Consider the following 27,507-nt stretch of genomic DNA (forward strand, 5'->3'; position numbering starts at 1 on the left):
CATTGCCACGGACAGAGTAGAGGCCAAGTCACTGAGTGTGTTTTCAATGGATGTTCAAGGATTAAGGGGAGAAGGCAGGAGAATAGTGTTGAGAGGGATAATGAATTGGACATGAAGGAATGGTGGAGCAGACTCGATTGGCTGAGCAGCCTCTGTCTCATATCTCGTGGCTCATGGTCTGAAGAAGAGGCTAGTGAGGTTGCATTAGGGTTAGGGTATTGTTAGGGTATCCGTGCCTGGATTATTGTATTCAGTTTTTGGTCGTTCTGCTATAGGAGAGAGGACGTCAATCTGGAATGAGTTCAGGGGAGATTTATGAGAATGGTTCCGGTACTCGAGGGACTGAGTTCTGCAGAGAGGCTGGGCAGGTTGGGACTTCACACCTTGAAGTGCAGGAGATTGAGTCTGACATGATGCAGGTGTTCCAAACCCTGAGGGTACAGAAATAGGGAATGTGAGCAGATGAGTGAACTCGGCCTTTTCTCCTTGGAGCGACGGAGGATGAGAGGTGACCTGATAGAGGTGTATAAGTTGATGAGAGGTGTTGATCGTGTGGATAGTCAGAGGTTTTTTTCCCAGGGCTGAAATGGCTGCTACAAGAGGGCACAGGTTTAAGGTGCTGGGGAGTAGGTACAGAGGAGATGTCAGGGGTAAGTTTTTTCACACAAAGATTGGTGAGTGTGTGGAATGGGCTGCCGGCAACGGTGGTGGAGGTGGACACAATATGGTATTTTAAGAGACCTTTGGATAGGTACATGGATCTTAGAAAAATAGAGAGCTATGGGTAAGCCTAGTAATTTCTTAGGTAGGGACATGCTCGGCACAACTTTGTGGGCCAAAGTGCCTGTATTATGATGTAGGTTTTCGATTTTTTTTTTCCCCTTTTTCCCCACTTTTGTGGAATGAACAACCAGTGGGCACCACTTTAAGGTGAGATAGGATTGATTTAATAGGGATCGCAGGGGAAAGTTATTAATCCACTCTCCCTTCCGGTTTCACTAGCACGATGAACCCACTCTCAGGTTAAAGGAGCAATAACACATACTACATCTGGGTAGTTTACAACTCGATGGCATGAACATTGATATCTTTAACTTCCACCTCCACCTTTTCCTTTCATCAACCCACACGCTCGTCTCCTCCATTCTGTCTCCCCACTTCTCTCTTCACTGTGGATCGTCTCCCTGTGGTTCCGCTTTTACTTCCTCTTTTCCCCATGGTCCGCTCTCCTATCCTATCAGATTCCTTCTTTTCAGCCCTTTGCATTTTCCAGCTTCCACCTCACAGCGTCTCACTTCATCTCCCACCTCCCCCACCCACTCACCTTCACTCTTATCTGGCTTCACCTATCATCTACCAGCTTGGACTCTTTCCACTCCCCGCACCATCTTATTCCAGCTTCTCCCCACTTCCAGTCCTGATGAAGGGTCTCGGCAGGAAATCTCTGTTTTGATTTGTCCCCCTCTATAGAAGCTATCTGACCTCCTGACTTCCTCCAACATTTTGTGTATGTTACTCTGCATCTCCAACACCTGCAGAATCTCATCAGGACAGAGTGCAGAATGCAGAGACTACATCGGGTCTCACTAATGTCGAGGAGGCCACACCTGGAAAACTGGAAACAGGAGATGATCCAACAGGCATGATGTTGAAAAGTTGCCTTATGTGGAAGGACTGTTTGGGACCCTGACTGGTGGTGGGGAGAGTGGTTTGGGGCAGGTCTGTCACTTCATCCACTTGCAGAGTTGGCTTCCAGCCCCCTACACCTCTCCTTATCGCTGTAAACCTCTCCCTTTTGTGGACAACACTGCCACTTGGTGATTTGCCACAATAACAGGAGCCCCTGATTTGTGGACTCCATTGTCACCAGGTGATGCTCTGCCGCAGTAACACTGAGAGACAGAAATGTGACCCTGCAGTCTGCTGAAATGTTTATTCAAGATTCAAGGTAGTTTAATTCCATTTCCAGCAGACAAGTGTAAATGGGATCAAAATAATTATTACTCCGGCTTCAATGCAGCACAAAAACACAATAGTAAAAACATATATCCACAGCTTATAAACTGTGCATGGATTGATTGTATGTCCATAAAGTGACGCTCAGCATAGTCAAGTCAAGTCACTTTTTATTGTGATTTCAATCATAAACTACTGTTACAGTGCACAGTAAAAACAACATACCTCCAGGACCATGGTGCTACATGAAACAACACAAAACTACACTAGGCTAAGTGACACAACGCAAAGCTACACTAGACTACGTCAAATAACACAAAAACCACACTTGACTACAGACCTACACAGGACTGCATGAAGTGCACAAAACAGTGCAGGGCAGTACAATAAATAATAAACAAGAAAATAGGCACAGTAGAGGACAAATTACAATATAATAAATGATAAAATAATAAATAAAAGTATGCTTGCATATAACATGACAGACAGGAAATTATAAAGTAGAGGTGTTTGGTGGTGTGGAAGGGTGGGTTAGTTGGGTAGAGACATTTATCAGCCTTACTGCTTGGGAAAAGTAGCTGTCCCAGAGGCTGGCAGTCCTGGTGAGGATGCTGTGCAGTCTACCTCCCGATGGGAGTGGGGCAAACAGTCCATGAGTGGGATGGGTGGAGGTTGATTATGAAAATCAGGTTGGTGTTTCATCTCAAGAGAGAGAATTTGGAAAATACCAATGAGATGCCTTTTTGAACAGCTTGTAATTGTGCCCATTAGGGAAAAGTTAATTTTGGATTGGGTGTTGTGTAATGAACCAGATTTGATTACGAAGCTTATGGTAAAGGAAACGTGGACTTGGTGATCATAATAAGTTAGAATTCACCCTACACTTTGAGAGGGGAAAGGTATAACAAGATGCATCATTATTAGTGGAGTGAGGAGAATCCTGGAGGCATGGGAGAAGAGCTCACCAAAGTTGATTGGAAGGGGACACTAGCATGGATGATGGCAGAATAGTAATGGCTGGAGTTGCTCAACTTGACAGCCTCAGGGTTGAAGAGAAACACATCATACTCCACCTGCACAGCTCCAACCTGAAGGCATGAATATCGATTTCTCCTCCAGTTAAAAAAAAAACACTGCCCATAGCCTTTCCTTCTACTCTTCACTCTGGCCATTCACCATTAGTTATGTAAATATGATGCTACCATTCATTAAGAGAGGTCTATCCATAATCCACAATGTTGAGATGTTATAAGGCAATAGTTAAACCACACAGACTATTATGAACGGTGTAGGGACTCATCTCAGGAAAAATGTGCTGGAATTGGACAGAGTCCAGAGGAGGTTCATAAAAATGATTCTGAGGCTGACAGGTTTAAAACATGAGGAGCATTTGATGTATCTGGGCCTGTGTCCTATAATGTTTAGAAAAAAATGAGGGAGGCTCTCGAACACTGAAAAGCCGAGAAAGAGTGCATGTGGAGATTATTTTTCCTGCAGTCGGCGACCAGGGGAAAACACCCTCAGAATAGTGGGACCTCCATTTAGAACAGAGAAGAGGAAAACTTCTCTCGCTGTGTCTTATGATTCAACACAACCGTGTATGATGTAAACTCCTGTGTCCATTCCCCTTGCTCCCCTTAATTATTATCTATCTCCACCTCAAATATACCCAGCCAACCGGCCTTCACACCCTCAGTGCAGTGAATCCCAAAGATTGTACACTCAAATAGATAGATACCTCATTGATCACAAAGCAAAATTAAATAGAAAATATAAATTTCCAAGAATTTTCACACATCTCCATTTGAAATGAGCATCGCTCATCGACCCCTCTCTGTGGCTCTCTGACTGACGAGGAGAGATACTCTATCAAGATGCTCCACAAATACCCTATCGTTTGTGAATATGTTCTAAATTCAGGGCCAAATCATCTCACCTCTGCTGGTAAATCATCCCATGTATTACATTGGTCAAACTGCTCTGGCTGGCTCCATAGCTACTCTTAAGATTTCTTTCTTCTTGGGGATTAAAACCGTGCATAGAATTCCAGAAACACCCTGTGCAATGGTAGCTACACTGGCCCATTACATAATCCCTACTCTCTGTGTGGTGATGGCCAAAATACTATCTGCCTTTTGAACTATTTGATGCAGAACCAGAACATCGTCATTAGATTTCTTTCCTTTGCTTCTGTGTTATCAATATATTTGGACATTTCCCATCTCGTTCCCTCCTCCAGGGGATTAAGCAGTGAACATGTTTACTGAGCATACAAACATGTACCAGAGCCTGTGTGCAGGGATAGTACTTTCCTCTGGGTGAAAGATGTGGGAATCCCGGGAATCTTCCTGTCTCTCAGACGGCCATATCTGAGCCAGGTGCACTGAGATGCAGCTGATGAGAGAATGCATTAGGGATCTGGAGCTGCGGCTTGATGACCTACTGCTTATAATGGAACGTGAGCAGGAGATCGATAAGTGGGTGACTGTCAAGGAAGGGATGGGAAGAGCTCAGATAGTAGAGAGCACCCTTGTGGCCATCCCCCTCAGTAATTGTTATCTCATTTTGGATGCCGTTGAGGGGGGTGACCTGACAGAGGACGACCATGGCGATCCGGTCTCTAGCACTGGGTCTGGTTCCATGGAGCAGAAGGGAAAGAGGAAGATGATCTCTGTTTTAAGTCATCATAACCTGAATCCCAACTTTGGCTATTATGGGCATCAGAATCATGCTGCACAGAACCGTCTGCGTCGGCAGACTTTTTAGCCATACTTCAAGGTACTGTGCAGGAAGGATAAATGTTAAAATCCATCTGTGGGCCGTCAGTAGTTGGCTTAGCTGGCAACTGCACTGCAAGAACAACTTTACTATCTGCCAGGTCATTCCCTGACAGCAAAGTAACATCTTCCACCGGTAAACTGGAGGATAATCCAATCTTAACAGGTCCCAAAACCAACCCTGACTGTAAAGTTACCTTGTTCAATGGCACAGAAACCATGCCACCCCCAGTGCCTTTAGTAAGATTTACCTCACCAATGTCAGTCTCATCACCAAACTTTAGAATACTGTCTAATATAAGTGACTGAGAAGCCCCAGTATCTCGAAGAATTTTCACTGATACCGGGGTTGACCCTTCCTTTACTAATACAAACCCATCTGACATAAAATGATCGAATCCCTTCTTAACTCGGTCAGACCTCTCAGTCCTTAACTGAGCCTCAACAGAATGTTCAGAACGCTGTGGGTTTACAGGTGCTTCAACATACTGATCACAGGCATGTGGGACTGTCTCCTTTTCCCTTTTCTTCTTCAGGACGGAACAATTAGCCACTATATGACCAGCTTTCTTACAATAGTAACAAGACCAGAATATTTCTCCTTCAACTGCTTCCCTTCATCCTCACTCTTGTTGCTAATCCCAGTTTTAATTTCTGGTTTACCCTGCTACTCTTTTGGAAGCTCTTATTAGGGGTAAACTTAACCTTATGAGTTAAAGCAAACTCATCTGCTAATCTAGCAGACTCCTGCAAAGTGGCAGCATCCTTTTCATCTGATTACATCTTTATGTCATCAGGGATGCACACTTTGACTTCTTCAATTAAAACCAACTCTTTCAAGCTGCTAAAATTTATATTTTTATATTTATTATTTTTATTTTATATTTTTATATGTGAACCAGCGGTCAAAACACACAAATTTCTCATCAGCAAATTCCATATAAATCTGGTTCAGGGATTTCCTCAAATTTCTAAACTTTTGCCTGTATGCTTCTGGGACCAACTCATAAGCTTTGAGCACAGCCTGTTTCACTATGTCATAATCAGCTGCTTCATCAACTGTCAAAGCAGAATAGGCTTGCTGAGCCTTTCCCTTAATTACACTTTGTAAGAGAATGGGCCAACCCTCTTTTCGCCACTTTAAACTCTGAGCAACCATCTCAAATTGCTGGAACTATTTATCAACCTCTGCCTCGTCAAATGGAGGTACCAATTTAACTTCTCGACTGGCCTCAAACTTATCACCAGAGTCTAACGTGAGACACCTTTGCTACAATCTTTCTATCTTTTCCAGCTTGAACATCCACTGTCTTTCTGCTTCCTCTCTGTTTTTCTGCCTGTCCAGCCTCAAACTCCCTTTGCCTTTCCACAGCCTCCATCTTTAATTTTTCTAACTTGTACGGGAGCTCAAGCTCACTAGGATTACATTCAGGAAACACTTCCAACTCTTCCACTTTAAACACACCCTTAGATACATAATGCTCAGTTATGATCTTCTGCATCTGTGCCCTTCTCATTGTCAATTTCACCTTAGCAAGTTTTAACCTTTTAGCAATACTCAACAACTCAATCCTTGTGTCCTTTAGTGCCTCAGAGGTTGATGCTTCCAGAAATCTATCAACATCCATTGCTGCTGATTTTCCACACACAAATAAATCAAAGGGATTTCCCCAATGAAATTGATAATTAATCAATACGCCCCCAAATCTGCTCATATCCCGGATGCAGGCCCCAGATTTGTTATGAACCGTAACACTTTAGAAATGAACCAACAGCAACAGACTACAACTGGAGTCTGGTTTTGATGTTAAATCCACTATCCTTAATAGTATCTACTTATAATATCGTAACTTAAGCAAGATAAACAAAAGTTAACAGTACTATGTGTATATGTGTGTGTAAATATAACTCCCAACTATTGAGCTCAGGGAAAACAAGGCTTAGAGTCTTGAGACGGTAAAGTATGAAAGTTCAGTTCATCCACAGAATAGGTGATGAGAGAGAGATATTTGTAATCCAGGGTAAATGTTGAGAGAAGGCAATTATGTCAAATTCCACAGGTTCCACAGTGGTAAAACGAGAGAACAGTATCTGTAGATTTTATCTGTTCTCGTTTCACATCCACATATGAATTATCACCGAAAGTGACTTGTCACAAGGGGTATCGACTTCAAGTGAATTACAACACACCAAGGCAAGGGTTAACACATAAGTGGTCTCCACAGGATACCCCAAATCAGATCCACTCCTATGGATCAAACGAGGTGACAACCACACATTCGATGTTCGCTGAATCGATAATTAACCCACCCTTGTGGGCAGAGGAAAGTTCGAAACAGTGACCCTTGGTCACTAGTTCCCTTGCTTCAATCCTTCCATTTTTCTGCCTTTGTCTCCATCTGAATCTGAGTGTCTGTGTCCTCAATTAAAATTAAACAAGCTGCGAGCAATGTAACCAAGCTGCAAGTCAGACTGATTCACCTTCTTAATCTCTCTCTTAAAATGACAGTCCACAGCAAACAAAACCTCGTGATTCATAATAACAGCAACTCCCCATTGTGAACTGACTGGTGTGCCAGTAGTTTAAATGACTGAGTGAATCCTTTCCCACATTCTGAGCAGGTGAATGGCTTCTCCCCAGTGTGAACTCGCTGATGATTCTGTAGGTGGGATAACTGAGTGAATCTCTTCCCACAGACTGAGCAGGTGAATGGCTTCTCCCCAGTATGAACTTGCTGATGTCTCTGTAGGGTGGATGACTGAGTGAATCTCTTCCCACATTCTGAGCAGGTGAACGGTTTCTCCCCAGTGTGAATTTGTTGATGTCTCTGTAGGTAGGATGACTGAGTGAATCTCTTCTCACAGACTGAGCAGGTGAACGGCCTCTCCCCGGTGTGAACTGACTGGTGTGCCAGTAGTTGGGATGACCGAGTGAATCCCTTCCCACAGTCTAAGCAGGTGAATGTCCTCTCTCCAGTGTGAACTGACTGGTGTGCCAGTAGTTTGGATGACTGAGTGAATCCTTTCCCACATTCTGAGCAGGTGAATGGCCACTCCCCACTGTGAACTGACTGGTGTGCCAGTAGTTTAAATGACTGAGTGAATCCTTTCCCACATTCTAAGCAGGTGAACGGCTTCTCCCCAGTGTAAACTCGCTGATGACTGTGTAGTTGGGACAATTGAGTGAATCCCTTCCCACAGACTGAGCAGGTGAATGGCTTCTCCCCAGTGTGAACTCGTTGATGACTCTGTAGGGTGGATGAGTGAGTGAATCGCTTCCCACATTCTAAGCATGTGAACGGCTTCTCCCCAGTGTGAACTCGCTGATGACTCTTTAGGTGGGATAACTGAGTGAATCTCTTCCCACAGACTGAGCAGGTGAATGGCTTCTTCCCAGTGTGAACTCGCTGATGTCTCCGTAGTTGGGATGACTCAGTGAATCTTTTCCCACAGACTAAGCAGGTGAATGGCTTCTCCCCAGTGTGAACACGCTGATGTCTCTGTAGGTGGGATAACTGAGTGAATCTCTTCCCACATTCTAAGCAGGTGAACGGTTTCTCCCCAGTGTGAACTCGCTGATGACTCTGTAGGTGGGATGACTGAGTGAATCCCTTCCCACATTCTAAGCAGGTGAACGGCTTCTCCCCAGTGTGAACTTGCTGATGTCTCTGTAGGGTGGATGAGTGAGTGAATTCTTTCCCACAGACTAAGCAGGTGAACGACTTCTCCCCAGTGTGAACTCGCTGATGACTCTGTAGGTGGGATAACTGAGTGAATCTCTTCCCACAGTCTGAGCAGGTGAATGGCTTCTCCCCAGTGTGAACACGCTGATGTACCCGTAAGTGGGATGACTCAGTGAATTTTTTCCCACAGACTGAGCAGGTGAACGGCTTCTCCCCAGTGTGAACTCGCTGATGTCTCTGTAGGGTGGAAGAGTGAGTGAATCTCTTCTCACAGACTGAGCAGGTGAACGAGTTCTCCCCAGTGAGAACTCGCCGGTGAGTCATTAGGTCAGATAACTAAGTGAATCCTTTCCCATAAATTCAGCAGATGACCAGCCTCTGCTCGATGTGAACTGACTGGTGAGTCCACAGGTGGGAAGACTAACTGAATCCCTTCTCACACACAGAACAGATGAATGGCCTTGTCCAGTGTGAACTTGCTGGTGGACCTTCAGTTGAGACAACCGACTGAATCCATTCCCACTGTGTAAAATGACGGGTGTGCCAGTCAGTCAGATGACCAAGTGAATCCCTCCCAACGGTCTGAGCAGGAAGGATGGTCGATTGAATCCCTTGCTCCACTTCTTAAATATCTAGACAGAGACAGCAAAACTGGCGTGCCGTGTTTGCGATTCCTTGAGACAAATTCCCTCTTAGTTTTAACCTGTAAAAAGATTTACAAAATCCATCAATGGGTGTAGGACAACATTTCAGATGAGATTACTTGAGTTGTCAAGGTTTGATCTGGTATCACACTGTTACAGTGAGGTTCAACCCAAATTCAACAGAGAAATCATCTTCTGACTGGTCACAGTGCTGGTATCTGGAATGACCATCAATTCCCTGATGCTCTTCCTGTCTCTATCAGAATGGGGCATTTCTGCCGTCTCCAATCTGTGACTTGGCTCAGTTTGACTCTCTCCATTGGTATTATTCCCTGTTCCTGCTGAGCAGCACGGGTGCCTGGCCCCACAGTAACTGAAACAGTCTCACGCAAATTGTATTTCTTGACGCACAACGAGGATTTTCTTTCATGTATTATTAACTTAAAGTGCCACAGTTTTAACGCCATATAAAAAATTCCAGCTGAGATGAACAGTTGGTCCGCACAGCTGTGAAAAGGACTTAGAGTGAATTTTTGTATTATTTCAGGTTCTTGTCACAGTCACAGAAAATTACAACACAGAAACAGGCCCTTTGGGCCATCTGGTTTGTGCTGAACTATTTAAACCACCCACTCCCATACCCCTACCATCCAGGTACCTATGCAAACCTCTTCAATGTTGAAATTGAGCTCACATGCACCACTTGTGCTGTCTGCTCATTCCACACCCGGATGACCGTCTGTGTGAAGAAGTTTCCCCTCATGTTCCCCTTAACGTTTCACCTTTCACCCTTAACCCATGGCCTCTGGTTGTAGTCCCACCCAATCCCAGTGGAGAAAGTCAGCTTGCTTTTACACTATCTATGCTCCTCTATCACAATCAAATCTCTGCTTAATCTTCTACATTCCAAGGAATAAATTCCAGACCTGTTCAATCTTTCCTTAAAACCCAAGTCCTCCAGACCTGGTAACATCCTTGTGAATTTTCTCACAACTCTTTCAACATCTTTTACATCTTTCCTGTAAGTAGGTGACCAAAACTGCACACAATACTTCAAATTATGCCTCACCAATGTCTTATACAAGTCAACATAACATCCATCTATTGTTGTCAGTACTTTGGTTCACAAAGGCCAATGGACTGAAATCCTGCTTTCCGTCTCTATCTTACTGTGACACCACTTTCTGTGAACTAAGGACTTGTACTCCCAGGTCCCTTTCTTCTACAACAGTCCTCTATGCCCGACCAGTCACTGTGAAAAACCTGCCTTGGTAGGTCATACCAAAGTGCAACAACTCGCACTTGTCTACATTAAATTCAATTTTCCGCTTCTCAAACCATTTTCCCAGCGGGTCCAGATCGCACTGCAAGTCATGATAGTCTTCCTCGCTGTCCACTACACCACCAATCTTGGTGTCATTCACAAATTTGCTGATCCAGTTAACCACACTATCATCCAGATTACTGATATAAATGACAAACAACAACAGATCCAGCACTGATCCCTATGACACACCACTAGTCACAGGCCTCCAGTCAGAGAGGCAACCATGTACTACCACTCTCTGGCTTCTCCCAAAGTCAGTGTCTCATCCAATTTACTATCTCATCTTGAATGCTGAGTGACTGAACCTTCTTGACCAACCTCCCATATGAGACTTTGTCAAGTGCCTTGCTAAAGTCCATGTAGACAACATTCACTGCCTTGCCTTCATCCACTTTCCTGATAACTTCCTCGAGAGACTCTATAAGATTGGTTAGACATGACCTACCGTGTACAAAGCCATGCTGTCTATCCTTTATCAGTCCACACCTATCCAAATACTTACAGTATATATCCGGTTCCTGCACATACGTTCCAATAACTTACCCAAAAACTATTGGGAAGCTTTCAGAAACCAACAGCAGACAACTAAAATAAAGTCAAATGAGCTCAGGGTGTGGAATCATGATATTGTAGTCATTAATGGGTCTTGGTAGCACCCAACAGTCTGAGGCATTCAGAGGAACAAATTATCCCGGCCTCAATATCTCTTGAAAACCAAGATTCCCTGCACCTGTAACTTCTCAACTTTTATTTCAGCAGGCACATACAAACTCTACATCCTCAAAATTTCACTTCTGAAAGCCTCCCACTTACCAAGTACGCTTTTGCCAGAAAGCAGCCTGTCCCAAACCACACTTGTCAGATCCTTTCTCAGACCATCAAAATTGACCTTTCTCCAATTCAGAATCTCAACCCGTGGTGCACACCTCTCGTTTTCCATATTTACTTTGAATCTCATGGCATTATGATCACTAATTTCTGTCACCAGCCCTGGATCATTTCCTAACAGCTTTTTGCACACTTCTACGTCAGGAATTCAATGTACAGATTAAGGGCACATTTGACAAACTCTACCCCATCCAGCCCTTTTACTGTATGGGAGTCCCTGTCAATATATGGAAAGTTAAAATCACTTACTGGAACAACCTTTGTATCGTGGCATGGTGTAATCTCTCTACAAATTTATTCCTCTAAATCCCTCAGACTGTTGGATGCAACCAAGTCCCAACAATGGATACAACTTAATAATTTCCTGTCCTGAGCCCATCTGGCTTCCCTACGATGCTTCTTGCATTGTGATATACACAGCTCAGCACATTCATCGCACCATGCTCAACCATTTGATTGCTGACTCTGTCTGAGGTCTGAACAACATCTGACTGGTGTCAAGAAAACAAACTCTCCCTCATGGTCACAAAAACAGAGGAGCTGGTTGTGGACTACAGGAGGAATGGAGACAGGCAACCCCTTATTGACATCAATGGATCTGGGGTTACGAAGGTGAACAATTTTAAGTTCCTCAGTATAAACATCACCAAGGATCTCACATATAACCATATAACAATTACAGCACAGAAACAGGCCATATCAGCCCTTCTAGTCCATGCTGAATGCTTACTCTCACCTAGTCCCACCGACCTACACTCAGCCCATAACCCTCCATTCCTTTCCTGTCCATATTGCTATCCAATTTTTCTTTAAATGACAATATCGAGCCTGCCTCTACCACTTCTACCAGAAGCTCATTCCACACAGCTACCACTCTCTGAGTAAAGAAGTTCCCCTCATGTTACCCCTAAACTTCTGCCCCCTAACTCTCAACTCATGTCCTCTTATTTGAATCTCAGCTACTCTCAATGGAAAAAGCCTATACACGTCAACCCTATCTATCCTCCTCATAATTTTAAATACCTCTGTCAAGTCCCCCCTCAACCTTCTACGCTCCAAAATTAAAGACCCAACTTGTTCAACCTTTCTCTGTAACTGAGGTGCTGAAACCCAGGTAGCATTCTAGTAAATCTCTGTATTCTCTCTATTTTGTTGACATTTTTCCTATTATTCGGTGACCAGAACTGTACACAATACTCCAAATTTGGCCTTACGAATGCCTTGTACAATTTTAACATTACATCCCAACTCCTATACTCAATGCTCTGATTTGTAAAGGCCAGCATACCAAAAGCTTTCTTCACCACCCTATCCACATGAGATACCACCTTCAGGGAATGATGCACCATTATTCCTAGATCCCTCTGTTCTACTGCATTCTTCAATGCCCTACCATTTACCATGTATGTCCTATTTTGATTAGTCCTACTAAAATGTAGCACCTCACAGTTACCAGCAGTAAACCCCATTTGCCATCTTTCATGTACATGGTCTGTACATACTGGCTGTGTTGTAAAAAGAGACACAGCAGCACCTCTTTCACCTCAGATGGTTGAAGAAGTTGGGGATGGGGCCCAAAATCCGAAGGTCTTTCTACAGGGATACACAATTGAGAGCATCCTGACCGGCTGCATCACTGCCTGGTATGGGAACTGTACTTCCCTTAATCGCAGGAACCTGCAGAGAGTGGTGCGGACAGCCCAGCGCATCTGTAGATGTGAACTTCCCACTATTCAGGACATTTACAGAGACAGGTGTGTAAAAAGGGCCCAAAGGATATTGGGGACCCAATTCACCACAATCACAAACTGTTCCTGCTGCTCCCACCCAGGAAACGGTACCACAGCAAAAGGACCAACAGGCTCCGGGACATCATCTTCCACCAGGCCATCAGACTGATTAATTCATGCTGATACAATTGCATTTCTATGTTATATTGACTGTCCTGTGTACAAACTATTTATTATAAATTACTATAAATTACACATTGCACATTTAGATGGAGATTAGAATGTAAAGATTTCTACTCCTCATGTATATGAAGGTTGTATGTAATAAAGTCAATTCAATTCAATTCACCCTCCCCACTATCTGTTCTGTCAGTCTGGCTCCCATTCCCCCTACAACTTATTTTAACCACATCACCCTCTCTCCCCAACACTGGCACTAGCGAGCCTCACCACTGGGATATAAGTCCCCTCTTGTTCTATTTCTCTAACGAACCCCCTATCACCCCTTTGATTTTTCTCTGCCAGGTAATCTCAACAGTTTCTAAAGTGGCCCACCTGATGTTGTGCGGGATGGACACAAGAGTACTCTGTGATGGCTATTTAACTTCATTCCCCTTCCTGACTCTCACCCAGTTTCCTGTGTCCTACACCTTGGGTGTAACACACCTCTCTTCATGTCATATCTATCCCTGAGCCCCCTCCAACTCCTGGATGATCCGGAATTCATCCATTTCAAGTTCCAGCTCCTTAAAGTGCAGGGTTACAAGCTGCAGCTGGATGCACATCTTGTACATGAGGACATCAGGGACACTGGAGGTGTCCATACCTTCCCACCAATCTCTCCTCAAATTTGTAATGACCGGTGTGCACATAAAGCTTGTATTATGCATTTTTTACCCACATGTGCACAGTGAATTTTATATAGAGCGGTATTCATTTTAACAGCTATCAAATCATTGTCAATAAGAACTTTGATCTCCTCTGGGTTTGATTAAGTTCATCTGCACTCTCACACAACCTATGTTGCAGGCCTGTAACAGGTAATGAAGGATTTTCTCACCAGAGCTTTTACACACTGTCCATATGTGGTTTGCTTGCGAAATGATGCTTAAAAAAGTAAGATTTCGAAATATCACCCCACCTCTTCCCACTTGCAAATTCTCCAGCAACCTTTACATCGCCACAATACACACAGGTAACACCAGTTTCTATATTGTACATAAATATTTCCCCTGAACCCTCCCCCAGGTGACTGACAGTGGTGAACTCAGTGATGGCAATGCCAATGAATATGAAGGGAAGGGCAGTAGTCTGTCTCATTGGAGTCTGACACATTTGTGATGTGAAAGCTACTTGTTGCCCAGGGCAAAGGTGTTTGATATCATTATGTACCCAGAGAGAGTGGGGCAAAACATGTTCTCACGGGTAGAAAAGTCCAGAACAAGAGGAGGTAGAACAAGCAACAGACACAAAATGCTGGAGGAACTCAGCAGGCCAGGCAGCATCTATGGAAAAGAGTACTAATGCTGAGTTCCTCCAGCAATTTGTGTGTGTTGCTTGGATTTCCAGCATCTGCAGATTTTCTCTTGTTTGTGACTGGAGGCAGAACAAAGGTGATTTTCTCAACAGCTGATGTAAAAGATTTTGTTCCCTTTCTCCGAGTTCCCGATCCTTGCATTTAGACAGCTGGAGCTCAGCTCTGTCTGAGAGATCCATCGGTTCCCATTCCCTCATCAGCCGGAAGCTCCCCGGGGCCCGTGTACGGATGGTGGGGCTGAGAGAGAGGGAAGAGAGCAGGACTGTCCCGGGATTGCGGGTCACGGAGTCCGGAGCTCACAGCAACTACCCGAAGTCGGTGTTGAAAACGCCCGCCCGGTGAGACCCCCAACCCGGAGATCCCTTCTTACCTCAACCGATCATCCGGGGCCTTTTGTGCCCCGCGCGCTGGTGAGCTCGAGCTTGGTCGGTTTAACGGCTGGGCAACTAATCACGTGACCAGCCCCTCCCCCACCGCCGTCAACAGAGGAATCACGCGCTGCGGTATTCCCATTGGTGCGAAGCGATGTCAATCACTGCTTCCAACCAATAGCAGAGGCGGACCAATCGAGAGGGCGTTACCCCCGCTGACACCGTCTCCCGAACTTTCCGTCTCGGCGGGACAACCGTCAAAGTAAATGTCCGCTTTCTGATTTATTTCCATTTCCCTCCGAGGGAAGTTGGGGCGTTTGTGAAGCGTCTCCTGCGGCCGGAGTCTGATGTGTCGCTGAGAGGTAGGAGGAGACCGCTCGGCCCGTCGGTTTGATGCCGGTTCCCCGGGGAGGGAGAGGGGGATTTTATTGAAAGGATGAAGACGGTGAGAGAGGGGGCGGACAGGATGTTTGTCCCGGTGGGGACAGGAGGGGCTCATCTGTGGAAATGTCTGAGCCCACGGTGGTGGCGAGCAGAGGGATTCACCACATTGGGGGCAAACACCGGCAGACTGTTGCCCTGCAAGCGGGGCCAATGGTCCGGGCAAAGTAACAATTATTTGGATTTTGTTGAGATTGTACCTGGAATATGGTGTAAAATCCCGCTCCCCACACTAACACGGGTCATACAGACCAAAGAACAAACTGCCGGAAGAACTCAGTGGGTCGGGCAGCATCTGTGGAGGGAAATGGACCGTCAACATTTCGGGCCGAGACCCTCCCTCTGGACTGAGAGTGGACGGGAAATAGTCAGAGAAAAGAGGTGAGGGGTGGGGATGGGGCAAGAGCTGGGGAGTGAGAGGTGGATCCAGGTGAGGGGGGAGGTGGGAGGGTGGAAATAGTGACGGGGGTGGGAGGTGAGTGGTTGGGGCAACACGGGGCTGCAGAAGATGGAAATTAATTCCATAGAGGATTAACAAAGAGGTTGGAGAGTATTTGTTATAGAGAGTGCAATGAACATTCACCAGACTGATCCCTGGAGTGGTGGGGTCATCATATGAAGAAAGATCAAATGTGATAACCCTTTCATTTAGAGAATCGAGGACTGAGAGGTGAACACATTGAAATACACAACATCATTACCGGTTGAACCAGGGATCCCAGTCTCTGAAAAAGGGGGTGGACTGTCCGGGACTGAGATGAGGGGAAATGTCTCTACTCTGAGGGTGGTGAATGTCTGTAAATCCCCACCACAGAGGGTGGAGAAGACTCAGTGATCGTCCTCACATAAAACAGAGCCCGGCAGATGTGTGGAGACCGAAGGAATCGAGGAAATGAGGATTGGGCAGAAACATGTGTCTGAGATGGGAGAGCAGCCGTCATCTTGTTGATGGTTAGAGGGGCTGAATGGCCACCTCCTGCTGTTTCTCACTTGATGTTTCATGTGATCCCGTGTCCTGTTCTCGTTTTTCTGCAGCATCTGCAGGTCACTGCTGTACGTGTCCGTGTAGCTTCATCTTTCACCCGCTCAGACAAGGCACAGAGATCCGGATCTGTCACGTCCTCTCGTTGTGGGTGGACAGTGTTTTACTCTGCAATATTTTCAGCATGTTTCTATATAACCACATAACAAGTACAGCATAGAAACAGGCCATCTCGGCCCTTCTAGTCCGTGCCGAATGCTTACTCTCACCTCGTCCCAGGCCTTTGCCCATAGCCACTGGGCTGAGGCCTGGGACTAGGCCTCATTCCACTGTTTTTACCTGCTGAAGTTCAGCCAATGTTTCTGGATGTCTGACCCATTTATGTGAGAATTTAGCCTTTTGTATTTATCTGAGCTTTTCATAAATATGTACAGTTTAGTTCAGCTTCACTCCAGAATTTCCAAAGCAGCAACCCAGTCAGTCAAATAGTTCCACACAACTGAAATAGTTTACAGTATTACATTTTTAAAATGTTTATGTTGTACTACTTATATAATTTAACTATTTAATATGTATATTCTTATTTTAAATCACAATGGTTAAAATCTATTGTTACGAATTAGGTTCTATTGCTGCCGCAGAGACAACGAATTACATGACATCTGCCGGTGCTATTGAACCTGATTCTGATAATTGGTCTGGGAGACCCACCACCGGTCACCTGATCCCAGTTACGGCAGGTCGTAATGCGAGATTGAAGCCCTTTCTATTTATTTGCATTCCTCAGAAATGACAACAGTCAAGTTTCCTTCTGTGGTTCCAGAGCAGGAGCTCAGTCTGTCTAATATTTCCACACAATTAAAATGGGGAATATGTTTATTCTTATCACGTACTGAGCTACAGTGAAAATCTTGCCCGACCTACCATCCACACAGATCAATACATTACAACAGTACATTGAGCTGATATACGATAAAACAATAACTGTAACAAAGCATTATGGCTGCAGAGAAAGTGCAGTGCAGATAGACATATGGGGCAGGGTCACGTCGAGTTACATCGTGAGGTCGAGTCCATTTTATTGGACTGGAGACCATTAATTTGGCTTACAACCGCAGACAGGAAGCTGTCCATGGGTCTAGTGGTACGCTCTTTAAGGCTTTTGTATCTCTTCCCCGTTGGGGGATTCGGTTTGCAGAAATAATGTCCAAAGTTGTGGGCATCTTTGAGTACACGGCCTGCTTTCCTGAGGCAGGGGAAGTGTAGGAAGAGTCCATAGAGGGGAGGCTTGTTTCTATGATGTTTTCAGATGAGACCAAAGTTCTCTGCAGTTCCTTGCAGTCATGAGCAGAGCTTTAGCCAAAAGAAGGCGTGAAGTATCGACAAGAAGCTCAGAGACCTCGGCCTTCACCCTGCCTTGTGCAGCTGGATCCTGGACTTCCTGTCAGATGACTGGCAGGTGGTAAGAGTGGGCTCCCTCACCTCTGTCTCTCTGACCCTCAGCACACATGTCCCACAGGGTTGTCTCCTTGGCCCCCTCCTTTACTCTCTGTGCACCCATGACTTGTGTTGTCGCCCACAGCACCAATCTGTTAATTAAATTTGCTGACAACACCACATTGATTGGCCTAATCCCAAATAATAACTTTCAGTTGATCAAATGCTTCCTGACAAGGCTCAGTCCAAACAAACTTTTCACCCTTCTTCAGGAGATTAGTCAGAGGAAGAGCAGTATCAGCAAAGTTCTTCCAGAACTTACGATAATATCCAACCATTCCCAGAAACCTTCCAAGAGCCTTCTTACCAGTCTGTCACAAAAACTGTGTGTCAACTGTCTAAGAAAAATAACAAGATGGCTTGAGTGGCAAAAATAGATTGAGGTGCTTTTATTTACAAAAATAGTGGAAAAACAAAAACTTGGATGTCCACATCAAAACAAGAAATTTAAAAAAATGCAATATATATATATAGCTTGCAATTGTCACCTGTCTAATTAACAGCCACCCTCAAACGAAACAAAAAAGAACCCAAAGCCAAGACTTACAACTGCTAAGCCAATCCCCCGAGACAAACCAAAAGTTAATTAACTCAATTATCTTCCATTTCACACAATCTGAAACTCTACCACCAGTTCTCACAATATACACATATACCTCATCATAGGATTCTCCATTTCCCGGTTAATTAACTTAAATAAACCCCAAAACTTTACCACAAGATGAGTAATTAGGTAACATAACCCTTGTCCCAGGTAAAGATGGTATCCCCCACCATCGGCACACCTGTGCAGGTTGCTGCTGCCTCTATATAAGACAGCTCTATGCAGCAGCTCTGTTTCAGACCCAGTGACTGTGGAGGAGAGAGACGTCAGATTATCATGACACTTCGGCAAAACACTTATTGGAAGGATGAATATAGAAACATAGAAAATAGGTGCAGGAGTAGGCCATTCGGCCCTTCGAGCTTGCACCGCCATTTATTATGATCATGGCTGATCATCCAACTCAGAACCCCGCCCCGATATGAATAAATTGACCTGAGATAATAAAACTGTGACATAGTGTGTTTCCTTTTTTGATACCTATTACTGCTGGGGTTGAGTGTAAAATTGTGACTGTTGATTTATTGAGATGTGTTCACTCACCACAATAACAGAGGGAATAATGTGTGTGGATTACCCTTTGAGTGTTTTACCGAGTGTACCATGAGACGTCTGTAATCAGTGACGGGCCTTCGTCACACAGTCGGAATAGGAACTTCAGAAATTGCCTGGATTTTGCCTGCACAGGAGCCAACTTGCCTTGACCTACAACACAGCCAAGATAGATCACAGAGGCATGGCCAAATTCACTCTTAGCTAAGTCAACTGTAAGGTTGGCCCTGGAAAGCCTGTCAAACAGCTTTTCTACTACAGAGATATGCTCTTCCCCAGTGTCACTCCCTGTGACTAAGTCATCAATATAGGCATCTGTGTGTCCTAACCCTTGAATTACAGAATCAATCATTCTCTGGAATGTTCCTGGAGCATATTTCATTCCAAATGGTGAAACATTGTATTCATACAACCCAGAAGGTGTCACAAATGCAGAAATTTCTCTACCTCAGTCCGTCAATGGAACACACCAATACACTTTCACAGATCGATCTTTGTAAGAAATTACCTTTTCCAACCTTATCGATGCAATCATCCACCCTCGGGATAGGATAGGCATCTGTTTTTGTTACTGCATTTACCTTCCTATAATCAGTGCAAAATCTAACACTATCATCAGGTTTGGGCACAATGACGCAAGGTGAGCTCCAATCTGATGTTGAAGGCCTAATAATACCATTTCCAGCATATAATCAATTTCTTGCTCAGCCAATTTACACTTCTCTACATTCAGCGATATGGGTGTTGTTTAATCGGTTTGGCTTGACCAATATCTACGTCATGTACTGCGACCGTGGTTTGCTTGGGAACATCGGGAAATAAATCTTTAAACTTCAGAATTAATTCCTTCAGCTGTTGTTGTTGCTTTGGCTGCAGATGAGCCAACTTGTTGTCAATGTTTTCGAGAACAACCGAGTTCATTAGCCTAACTGGGACCATGTTTGGCTTGTGAAAAGTCTCAGACGAGTCAATTGTTTTAGATTGAGGTGCTTTTACTTACAAAAAAAACTTGGATGTCCACATCAAAACAAGCATTTTTAAAACATACTATAACATATATACACATATACATACATGTATACATTTATTACACACACACTTCATCATAGGATTCACCATTTCCCCGTTAAATAACTTAAATAAACCCCAAAACTTAACCACAAGATGAGTTCATTAGCCTAACCGGGACCATGTTTGGCTTGTGTAAACTTTCAGACAAGTCAATTGTTTCATTCTCAGGGTTGTCAGATTGATATGTTTGACAACACTCACCGATGGTGCCTGCTTGTCAGAATAAGGCTTTATCATATTGATGTGTACCACCTGTGTTAGTTTACGTCAGTCGTGTGTTTTAATAACATAATTCACATCATTAATATGAGAGACTAATTCATACAGTCCATTGAATTTCACTTGAAGTAGAATCGTCAACATTGGAGATAAGGCAAGCACATTATCCCCCACCTTGTATTTTCTTTTGTTTTGGTCCGCTTATCAAACCAACACTTCATTTTGTTTTGAGAAATCTTTACGTTTTGTCTCGCTAGACGACAAGCTTGGTATAGTTTAGTTTTGAACTTCAAAACATAGTCTAACAAGTTAACATGTACATCCCCCTCAATCCACTGTTCCTTTAACAAGGTCAAAGGTCCCCTCACTCTATGACCAAATACAAGTTCAAATGGACTAAAGCCCAGTGACTCCTGTACCAACTCTCTTAAGCCTGATTTATACTTGTGCGTCAAGTGTACGCCATAGGCACTACGTACCCTACGCCGTACCCACGCTGTACCCTACGCCGTAGGGTGACGTGCACCTCCTCTAAAAAGTAACTCACGCATTGCGGCGACGCAGACCGCAACAACTGTGATTGGTCCGCTTGGTAGCATCGCATTTCTGGTTGCTTTTCTCTGCCATGTCTGTACACTGATGCAAAATAAATGGTTGGAGACAATGAACCAAATCAGCAAATCTACCTGCCGACATGGGAAAATATTTGAGATGCATTTCCCTGTCCATGTCTGTCACGATGAAACTCAACAGTGTCAGAGAAACCCCACGGCCAACTTGCGTTTTGGTGGTGAAGTGCAGAGCGATGCAGACACAACTACACATACTCGCTACGGCATAGGGCTACGCAAAAATTAAATCGGGCCTACGGTGTAGGATACGGCGTATCCCGAATGCACAAGTATAAATCAGCCTTTACAGTGAACAAAAGCAAATGTATTCCTTCATCCCAGTCGTTCCCATTTTCAACACAGTACTTCTTAATCATTGTTTTGAGGGTAGAATGAAATCTTTCTAAAGCCTCTTGTGATTCCGGATGGTACGCAGACGATGTAATTTGTTTAGCTCCCAGTTCATAAACTACCTGCTGGAATAATCCAGATGTAAAATTACTTCCTTGGTCAGACTGGATTTCTTTAGGCAAACCAAATAAAGTAAAAAAACTTGTTTGGAGCCTTCGCCACAGTTTTAGCTTTAATAAAATTTGGAAAAGGGTTCACCAAATGCAGGTATAGGCCAGAGTGGGGCCACTAGGGTGACCTGATTAGGTTTACCCACAACTTGACAAGTATGACAGGTTCTGCAAAAGGTCACAATATCTTTCCTCAAATTCGGCCAGTAAAATTCTTTCATAATCCTGTTTACAGTTTTATTCATGTCAAAATGGCCACCTACGGGCATACTGTGGGCCAAAGTTAAAATTTCAGTCCCATAAACTTTAGGAATAATTGCCCATTCCTCACTCGCAGGTATAGCAGGTGGCCTCCACTTCCTCATTAACACCCCATCCTTGAGATAATACCCTACCGTCATTTTCTTAATCTCATCATCTGAGAAAGATGTTTCTTATAAAGCTTCAATCTCAAGGTCTCGGTTTTGTTCTGCTATAAACTCCTTCCTAGACAGGGATAAATCTTTCTCATCAGACTTACTACCTGAATCCTGTTGAAACAATGAAGGCAGAAAAGTCCCCGACAAGTCATCATAACCTGAATCCTGATTTTGGCTATCATGGGTATCAGAATCATGCTGCACAGAACCGTCTGCATTGGCAGACTTTTTAGCCGTACTTCGAGTTACTGTGATAAATGTTAAAATCCATCTGTGAGTCGTCAGTGGTTGGTTTAGTTGTCAACTGCACTGCAGGAACAACTTTACCATCTGCCAGGTCATTCCCTAACAGCAAAGTAACATCTTCCACCAGTAAACTGGAGCATAATCCAATCCTAACAGGTCCCGAAACCAACCCTGACTGTAAAGTTACCTTGTGCAATGGCACAGAAACAATGCTGCCCCCAATGCCTTTAATAAGATTTACCTCACCAGTGTCAGTCTCATCATCGAACTAATATAAGTGACTGAGAAGTCCCAGTATCTCGAAGAATTTTCACTGGTACCGGTGTTGACCCTTCCATTACTAATACAAACCATCTGACATAAAATGATCGAATCCCTTCTTAACTCAGTCAGACCTCTCAGTCCTTAACTGAGCCTCAACAGAATGTTCAGAACCCTGTGGGTTTACAGGTGCTTCAACATGCTGATCACAGGCATGCGGGACTGCCTCCTTTTCCTTTTTCTTCTTCAGGACAGAACAATTAGCCACCATATGACCAGCTTTCTTACAATAGTAACAAAGAAGACCAGAATATTTCTCCTTCAACTGCTTCCCTTCATCCTCCATCTCATCACTAGTCCCAGCTTTAATTTCTGGTTTACCCTGGTTATCCCTGCTACTCTTTTGGAACCTCTTATTCTGGGTGAACTTAACCTTATGAGTTAAAGCAAACTTATCTGCTCATCTAGCAGACTCCTGCAAAGTGGCAGCATCCTTTTCATTTAATTACATCTTTATGTCATCAGGGACGCACATTTTGAATTCTTCAATTAAAACCAACTCTATCAAGCTGTTAAAATCATCATTTACATTTTTATATGTGCACCAGCGGTCAAAACACACAAACTTCTCTTAAGCAAATTCCATATAAGTCCGGTTCACAGATTTCCTCAAACTTCTAAACTTTTGCCTGTATGCTTCTGGGACCAACTCGTAAGCTTTGAGCACAGCCTGTTTCACCATGTCATAATCAGCTGCTTCATCAACTGTCAAAGCAGAATAGGCTTGCTGAGCCTTCCCCTTAATTACACTTTGTAAGAGAATAGGCCAACCCTCTTTTGGCCATTTCAAACCCTGAGCAACCTTCTCAAAATGCTGAAAGTATTTATCAACCTCTGCCTCGTCAAATGGAGGTACCAATTTAACATCCTGACTGCCCTCAAACTTATCACCAGAGTCTAATGCTAGACCCCTTTGCTGCAATCTCTCTATCTTTTCCAGCTCGAACAGCCACTGTCTTTCTGCTTCCTCCCTGTTTTTCCGCCTCTTCTCTCTGTTTTCCTGCCTCTCCAGCCTCAACCTGCCTCTGCCTTTCCACAGCCTCCATCTTGAATTTTTCTAACTTGTACGGGAGGCCAAGCTCACTAGGTTTACTTTCAGGAAACACCTCCAACTCCTCCACTTTAAACACACCCTCAGATACATAATGTTCAACTATTATCCTCTGCATCTGTGACCTCCTCATTGTCAATTTCACCTTAGCAAGTTTTAACCTTTTAGCAATACTCAACAACTCAATCCTTCTGGTATCCTTCAGTGCCTCAGAGGTTGGTGCTTCCAGAAATCTATCAACATCCATTGCTGCTGATTTTCCACACACAAATAAATCAAAAGGGATTTCTCCAATGAAATCGATAATTAATCAATATGCCTCCAAATCTTTTCCTATATCGGATGCAGGTCCCAATTTGGCCCCATAACACTTTAGAAATGAGTCAGCAGCAATAGACTACACCCAGAGTCTGTTTTTGATGTTAAATCCACTATCTTTATTAGTACCTACTAACAATATAGTAACTTAAGCAAGATAAACAAAAGTTAACAGTGTTATATGTATATATGTGAGTAAATATAACTCCCAAACTATTGAGCTCAGGGGAAACAAGGCTTGGAGTCTTGAGATGGTAAACTATGAAAGTTCAGTTCAACCACAGAATAGTTGATGAGAGAGAGATATTTGTAATCCAGGGTAAATGTCAAGAGAAGGCAATAACGTTGAGTTTCACAGCATCCATGGTGGTAAAACGAGAGAACAGTCGCTGTAGATTTTATCCGTCGTCATTCCAAATCCACATACAAATTATCACCGAAAGTGACTTGTCACAAGGGGTATCGTCTTCAAGTGAATTTCCACACCACACCCAGGCAAGGGTTAACACATAAGTGGTCTTCACAGGATACCCCAAATCCAATCCACTCCTATGGATCAAACGAGGTGACAACCACACATTCAATGTATGCTGAATCGATAATTAACCCAACCTTGTGGGCAGAGGAAAGTTCGAAACAGTGACCCTTGGCCAGTAGTTCCCTTGTTCTGAACCTTCCATTTATCCTCCTTCATCTCCGTCTGACTGAGTATCTGTGTCCGTGGTTAAAACTAAACAAGCTGTGAGCGATGTAAACAAGCTGCAAGTCAGACTGATTTCCATTCTTAATCTCTCTCTCTCTCTCTCAAAATGACAGTCCACAGCAAACGAAATCTGGGGATTCATAACAATGGCCTCTCCCCATTGTGAACTGACTGGTGTGCCAGTAGGTGGGATGACTGAGTGAATCCTTTCCCACATTCCGAGCTGGTGAATGGCTTCTCCCCAGTGTGAACTCGCTGATGACTCTGTAGGTTGGATGACTGAGTGAATCTCTTGCCACAGACTGAGCAGGTGAACGGCTTCTCCCCAGTGTGAACTCGCTGATGATTCTGTAGGGTGGATGATTGGGTGAATCTTTTCCCACAGACTAAGCAGGCGAATGGCTTCTCCCCAGTGTGAACTCGCTGATGATTCTGTAGGGTGGATGGGTGAGTAAATCTCTTCCCACAGATTGAGCAGGTGAACGGCCTCTCCCCAGTGTGAACTCGCTGATGACTCTGCAGGAGGGACGACTGAGTAAATCTCTTCCCACAGACTGAGCAGGTGAACGGCTTCTCCCCAGTGTGACCTTGCTGATGTGCCACTAGGTTGGATGACTGAGTGAATCTCTTCTCAGAGACTGAGCAGGTGAACAGCATCTCTCCAGTGTGAACTCGCTGGTGAGCCATTAGCTTAGACGAGCAAGTGAATCCCTTCCCACAGTCTGAGCAGGTGAACGGCCACTCCCCACTGTGAACTGACTGGTGTGCCAGTAGTCTGGATGACCGACTGAATCCTTTCCCACATTCTAAGCAGGTGAATGGTTTCTCCCCAGTGTGAACTCGCTGATGACTCTGTAGGTGGGATGACTGAGTGAATCTCTTCCCACATTCTGAGCAGGTGAATGGCTTCTCCCCAGTGTGAACTCGCTGATGACTCTGTAGGCTGAATGACTTAGTGAATCTCTTCCCACATTCTGAGCAGGTAAACGGCTTCTGCCCAGTGTGAATTCGCTGATGACTCTGTAGGTTGGATGACTGAGTAAATCCCTTCCCACATTCTGAGCAGGTGAACGGCTTCTCCCCAGTGTGAACTCGCTGATGACTCTGTAGGGTGGATGAATTAGTGAAACTCTTCCCACAGTCTGAGCAGGTGAACGGCTTCTCCCCAGTGTGAACCCACTGGTGAGCCATTAGGTCAGATGACCGAGTGAATCCTTCCCCACAAATTCAGCAGATGACCAGCCTCTGGTCAGTGTGAATTGCCTGGTGTGTCCACAGGTGGGATGACCGACTGAATCCCTTCTCACACACAGATCAGATGAATGGCCTTGTCCAGTGTGAACTTGCTGATGTACCTTCAATTGGGATAACCAAGTGAATCCACTCCCACTGTCTGAGCAGGTGAACGGCCTTTCCCCTGTGTAAAATGACGGGCATGCCAGTCGGTCAGATGACCAAGTGAATCCCTCCCCACAGTCTGAGCAGGAAGGATGGTCGATTGAATCCCTTGCTCCACTTCTCAAACATCTGGACAGAGACAGCAAAACTGGCGTGCCATGTTTGAGATCCTAGGAGCTAAATTCCTTCTCGTTTTTAACCTGTAAAAAGATTTACAAAATCCAACAATGGGTTAGGACGAAATTTCAGATGAAATTACTTGAGTTTTCAAGGTTTGATCTGGTATCACACTGTTACAGTGAGGTTCAACCCAAGTTGGAGAGAGAAATCATCTTCTAACTGGGCACAGTGCTGGTATCTGGAATGGCCATCAAATTCTCTGATGCTCTTCCTGTCTCTATAAGAATGGGGCATTTCTGCCGTCTCCAATTTGTTCCTTGGCGCAGTTTGACTCTCTCCATTGGTGAGCAGCATGGATGCCTGTCCCCACAGTAACCTAAAGAGTATCAGGCAAGTTGTCTTTCTTGTCATGCATCTGGGATTTTCTTTTATGTATTATTAACTTAAAAGTGCCACAGTTTTAACGCTATATAAAAAATTCCTGCTGAGATGAATGGTTGGTCTGCACAGCCGTTAAAAGGACTTAGAGTGAATTTTTGTATTATTTCAGGTTCTTGTCAGAGTCATCGAAAATTACAACACAGAAACAGGCCCTTTGGGCCATCTGGTTTGTGCTGAACTATTTAAACTGCCCACTCCCATACCCCTACCATCCAGGTACCTATGCAAACCTCTTAAATGTTGAAATTGAGCTCGCATGCACCACTTGTGCTGGCTGCTCATTCCACACCCGGATGACCGTCTGTGTGAAGAAGTTTCCCCTCATGTTCCCCTTAACGTTTCACCTTTCACCCTTAACCCATGGTCTCTGGTTGTCATCCCACCCCATCTCAGTGGTAAAAGCCAGCTTGCATTTACCCTATCTATACCCCTCATAATAGTGGTATACCTCCATCAAATCTCCCCTCAATCTTTTATGTTCCAAGGAATAAAGTCCTGACCTGTTCAATCTTTCCTCATAACCCAAGTTCTCCAGACCTGGCAACAGCCTTGTGAATTTTCTCTGAACTCTTTCAACCTCTTTTACAACCTTCATGTAGGTAGGTGACCAAAACTGTACACAATACTCCAAATTAGGCCTCACCAATGTCCTCCACAAGTCAAGATAACGTCTATCTATTGTTGTCAGTACTTTGGTTCATGAAGGCCAATGGGCCAAAATCTTTCTTTCCATCACATCTGTGACACCAATTTCAATAGACAATAGGTGCAGTAATAGGCCATTTGGCCCTTCGAGCTGGTACCGCCATTCACTGTGATCATGGCTGATCATCCACAATCAGTACCACGTTCCTGCCTTCTCCCCATATCCCTTGACTCTGCTATCATTAAGAGATCTCTCCAACTCTTTCTTAAAAGCATTCAGAGAATTGGCCTCCACTGCCTTCTGAGGCAGAGCATTCCACAGATTCAGAGCTCTTTGGGTGAAAAAGTTTTTCCTCAACTCCATTCGAAATGACCTACCCCTTATTCTCAAATTGTGGCCTCTAGTTCTGGACTCCCCCAACATCAGTGAAATA

The 27,507-nt window shown here is 44.3% G+C and overlaps 1 protein-coding gene across 1 annotated transcript; it reads right to left on the minus strand.

The window, feature by feature from the left end:
* Positions 1–19: 19 nt before the first annotated feature.
* On the minus strand, positions 20–27,507 carry LOC134342035 (zinc finger protein 850-like). Its single transcript, XM_063039973.1, has 2 exons — positions 24,611–27,507; positions 20–8,752 (listed from the first exon to the last, which is right to left on the minus strand). Exons 1-2 carry the CDS (start codon positions 25,658–25,660, stop codon positions 7,268–7,270), a joined length of 2,535 nt encoding a protein of 844 aa, XP_062896043.1. The 5' UTR covers positions 25,661–27,507; the 3' UTR covers positions 20–7,267.

This window comes from Mobula hypostoma, unplaced genomic scaffold, assembly GCF_963921235.1.
Source record: "Mobula hypostoma unplaced genomic scaffold, sMobHyp1.1 scaffold_79, whole genome shotgun sequence".
Lineage (NCBI taxonomy): Eukaryota > Metazoa > Chordata > Chondrichthyes > Myliobatiformes > Myliobatidae > Mobula > Mobula hypostoma.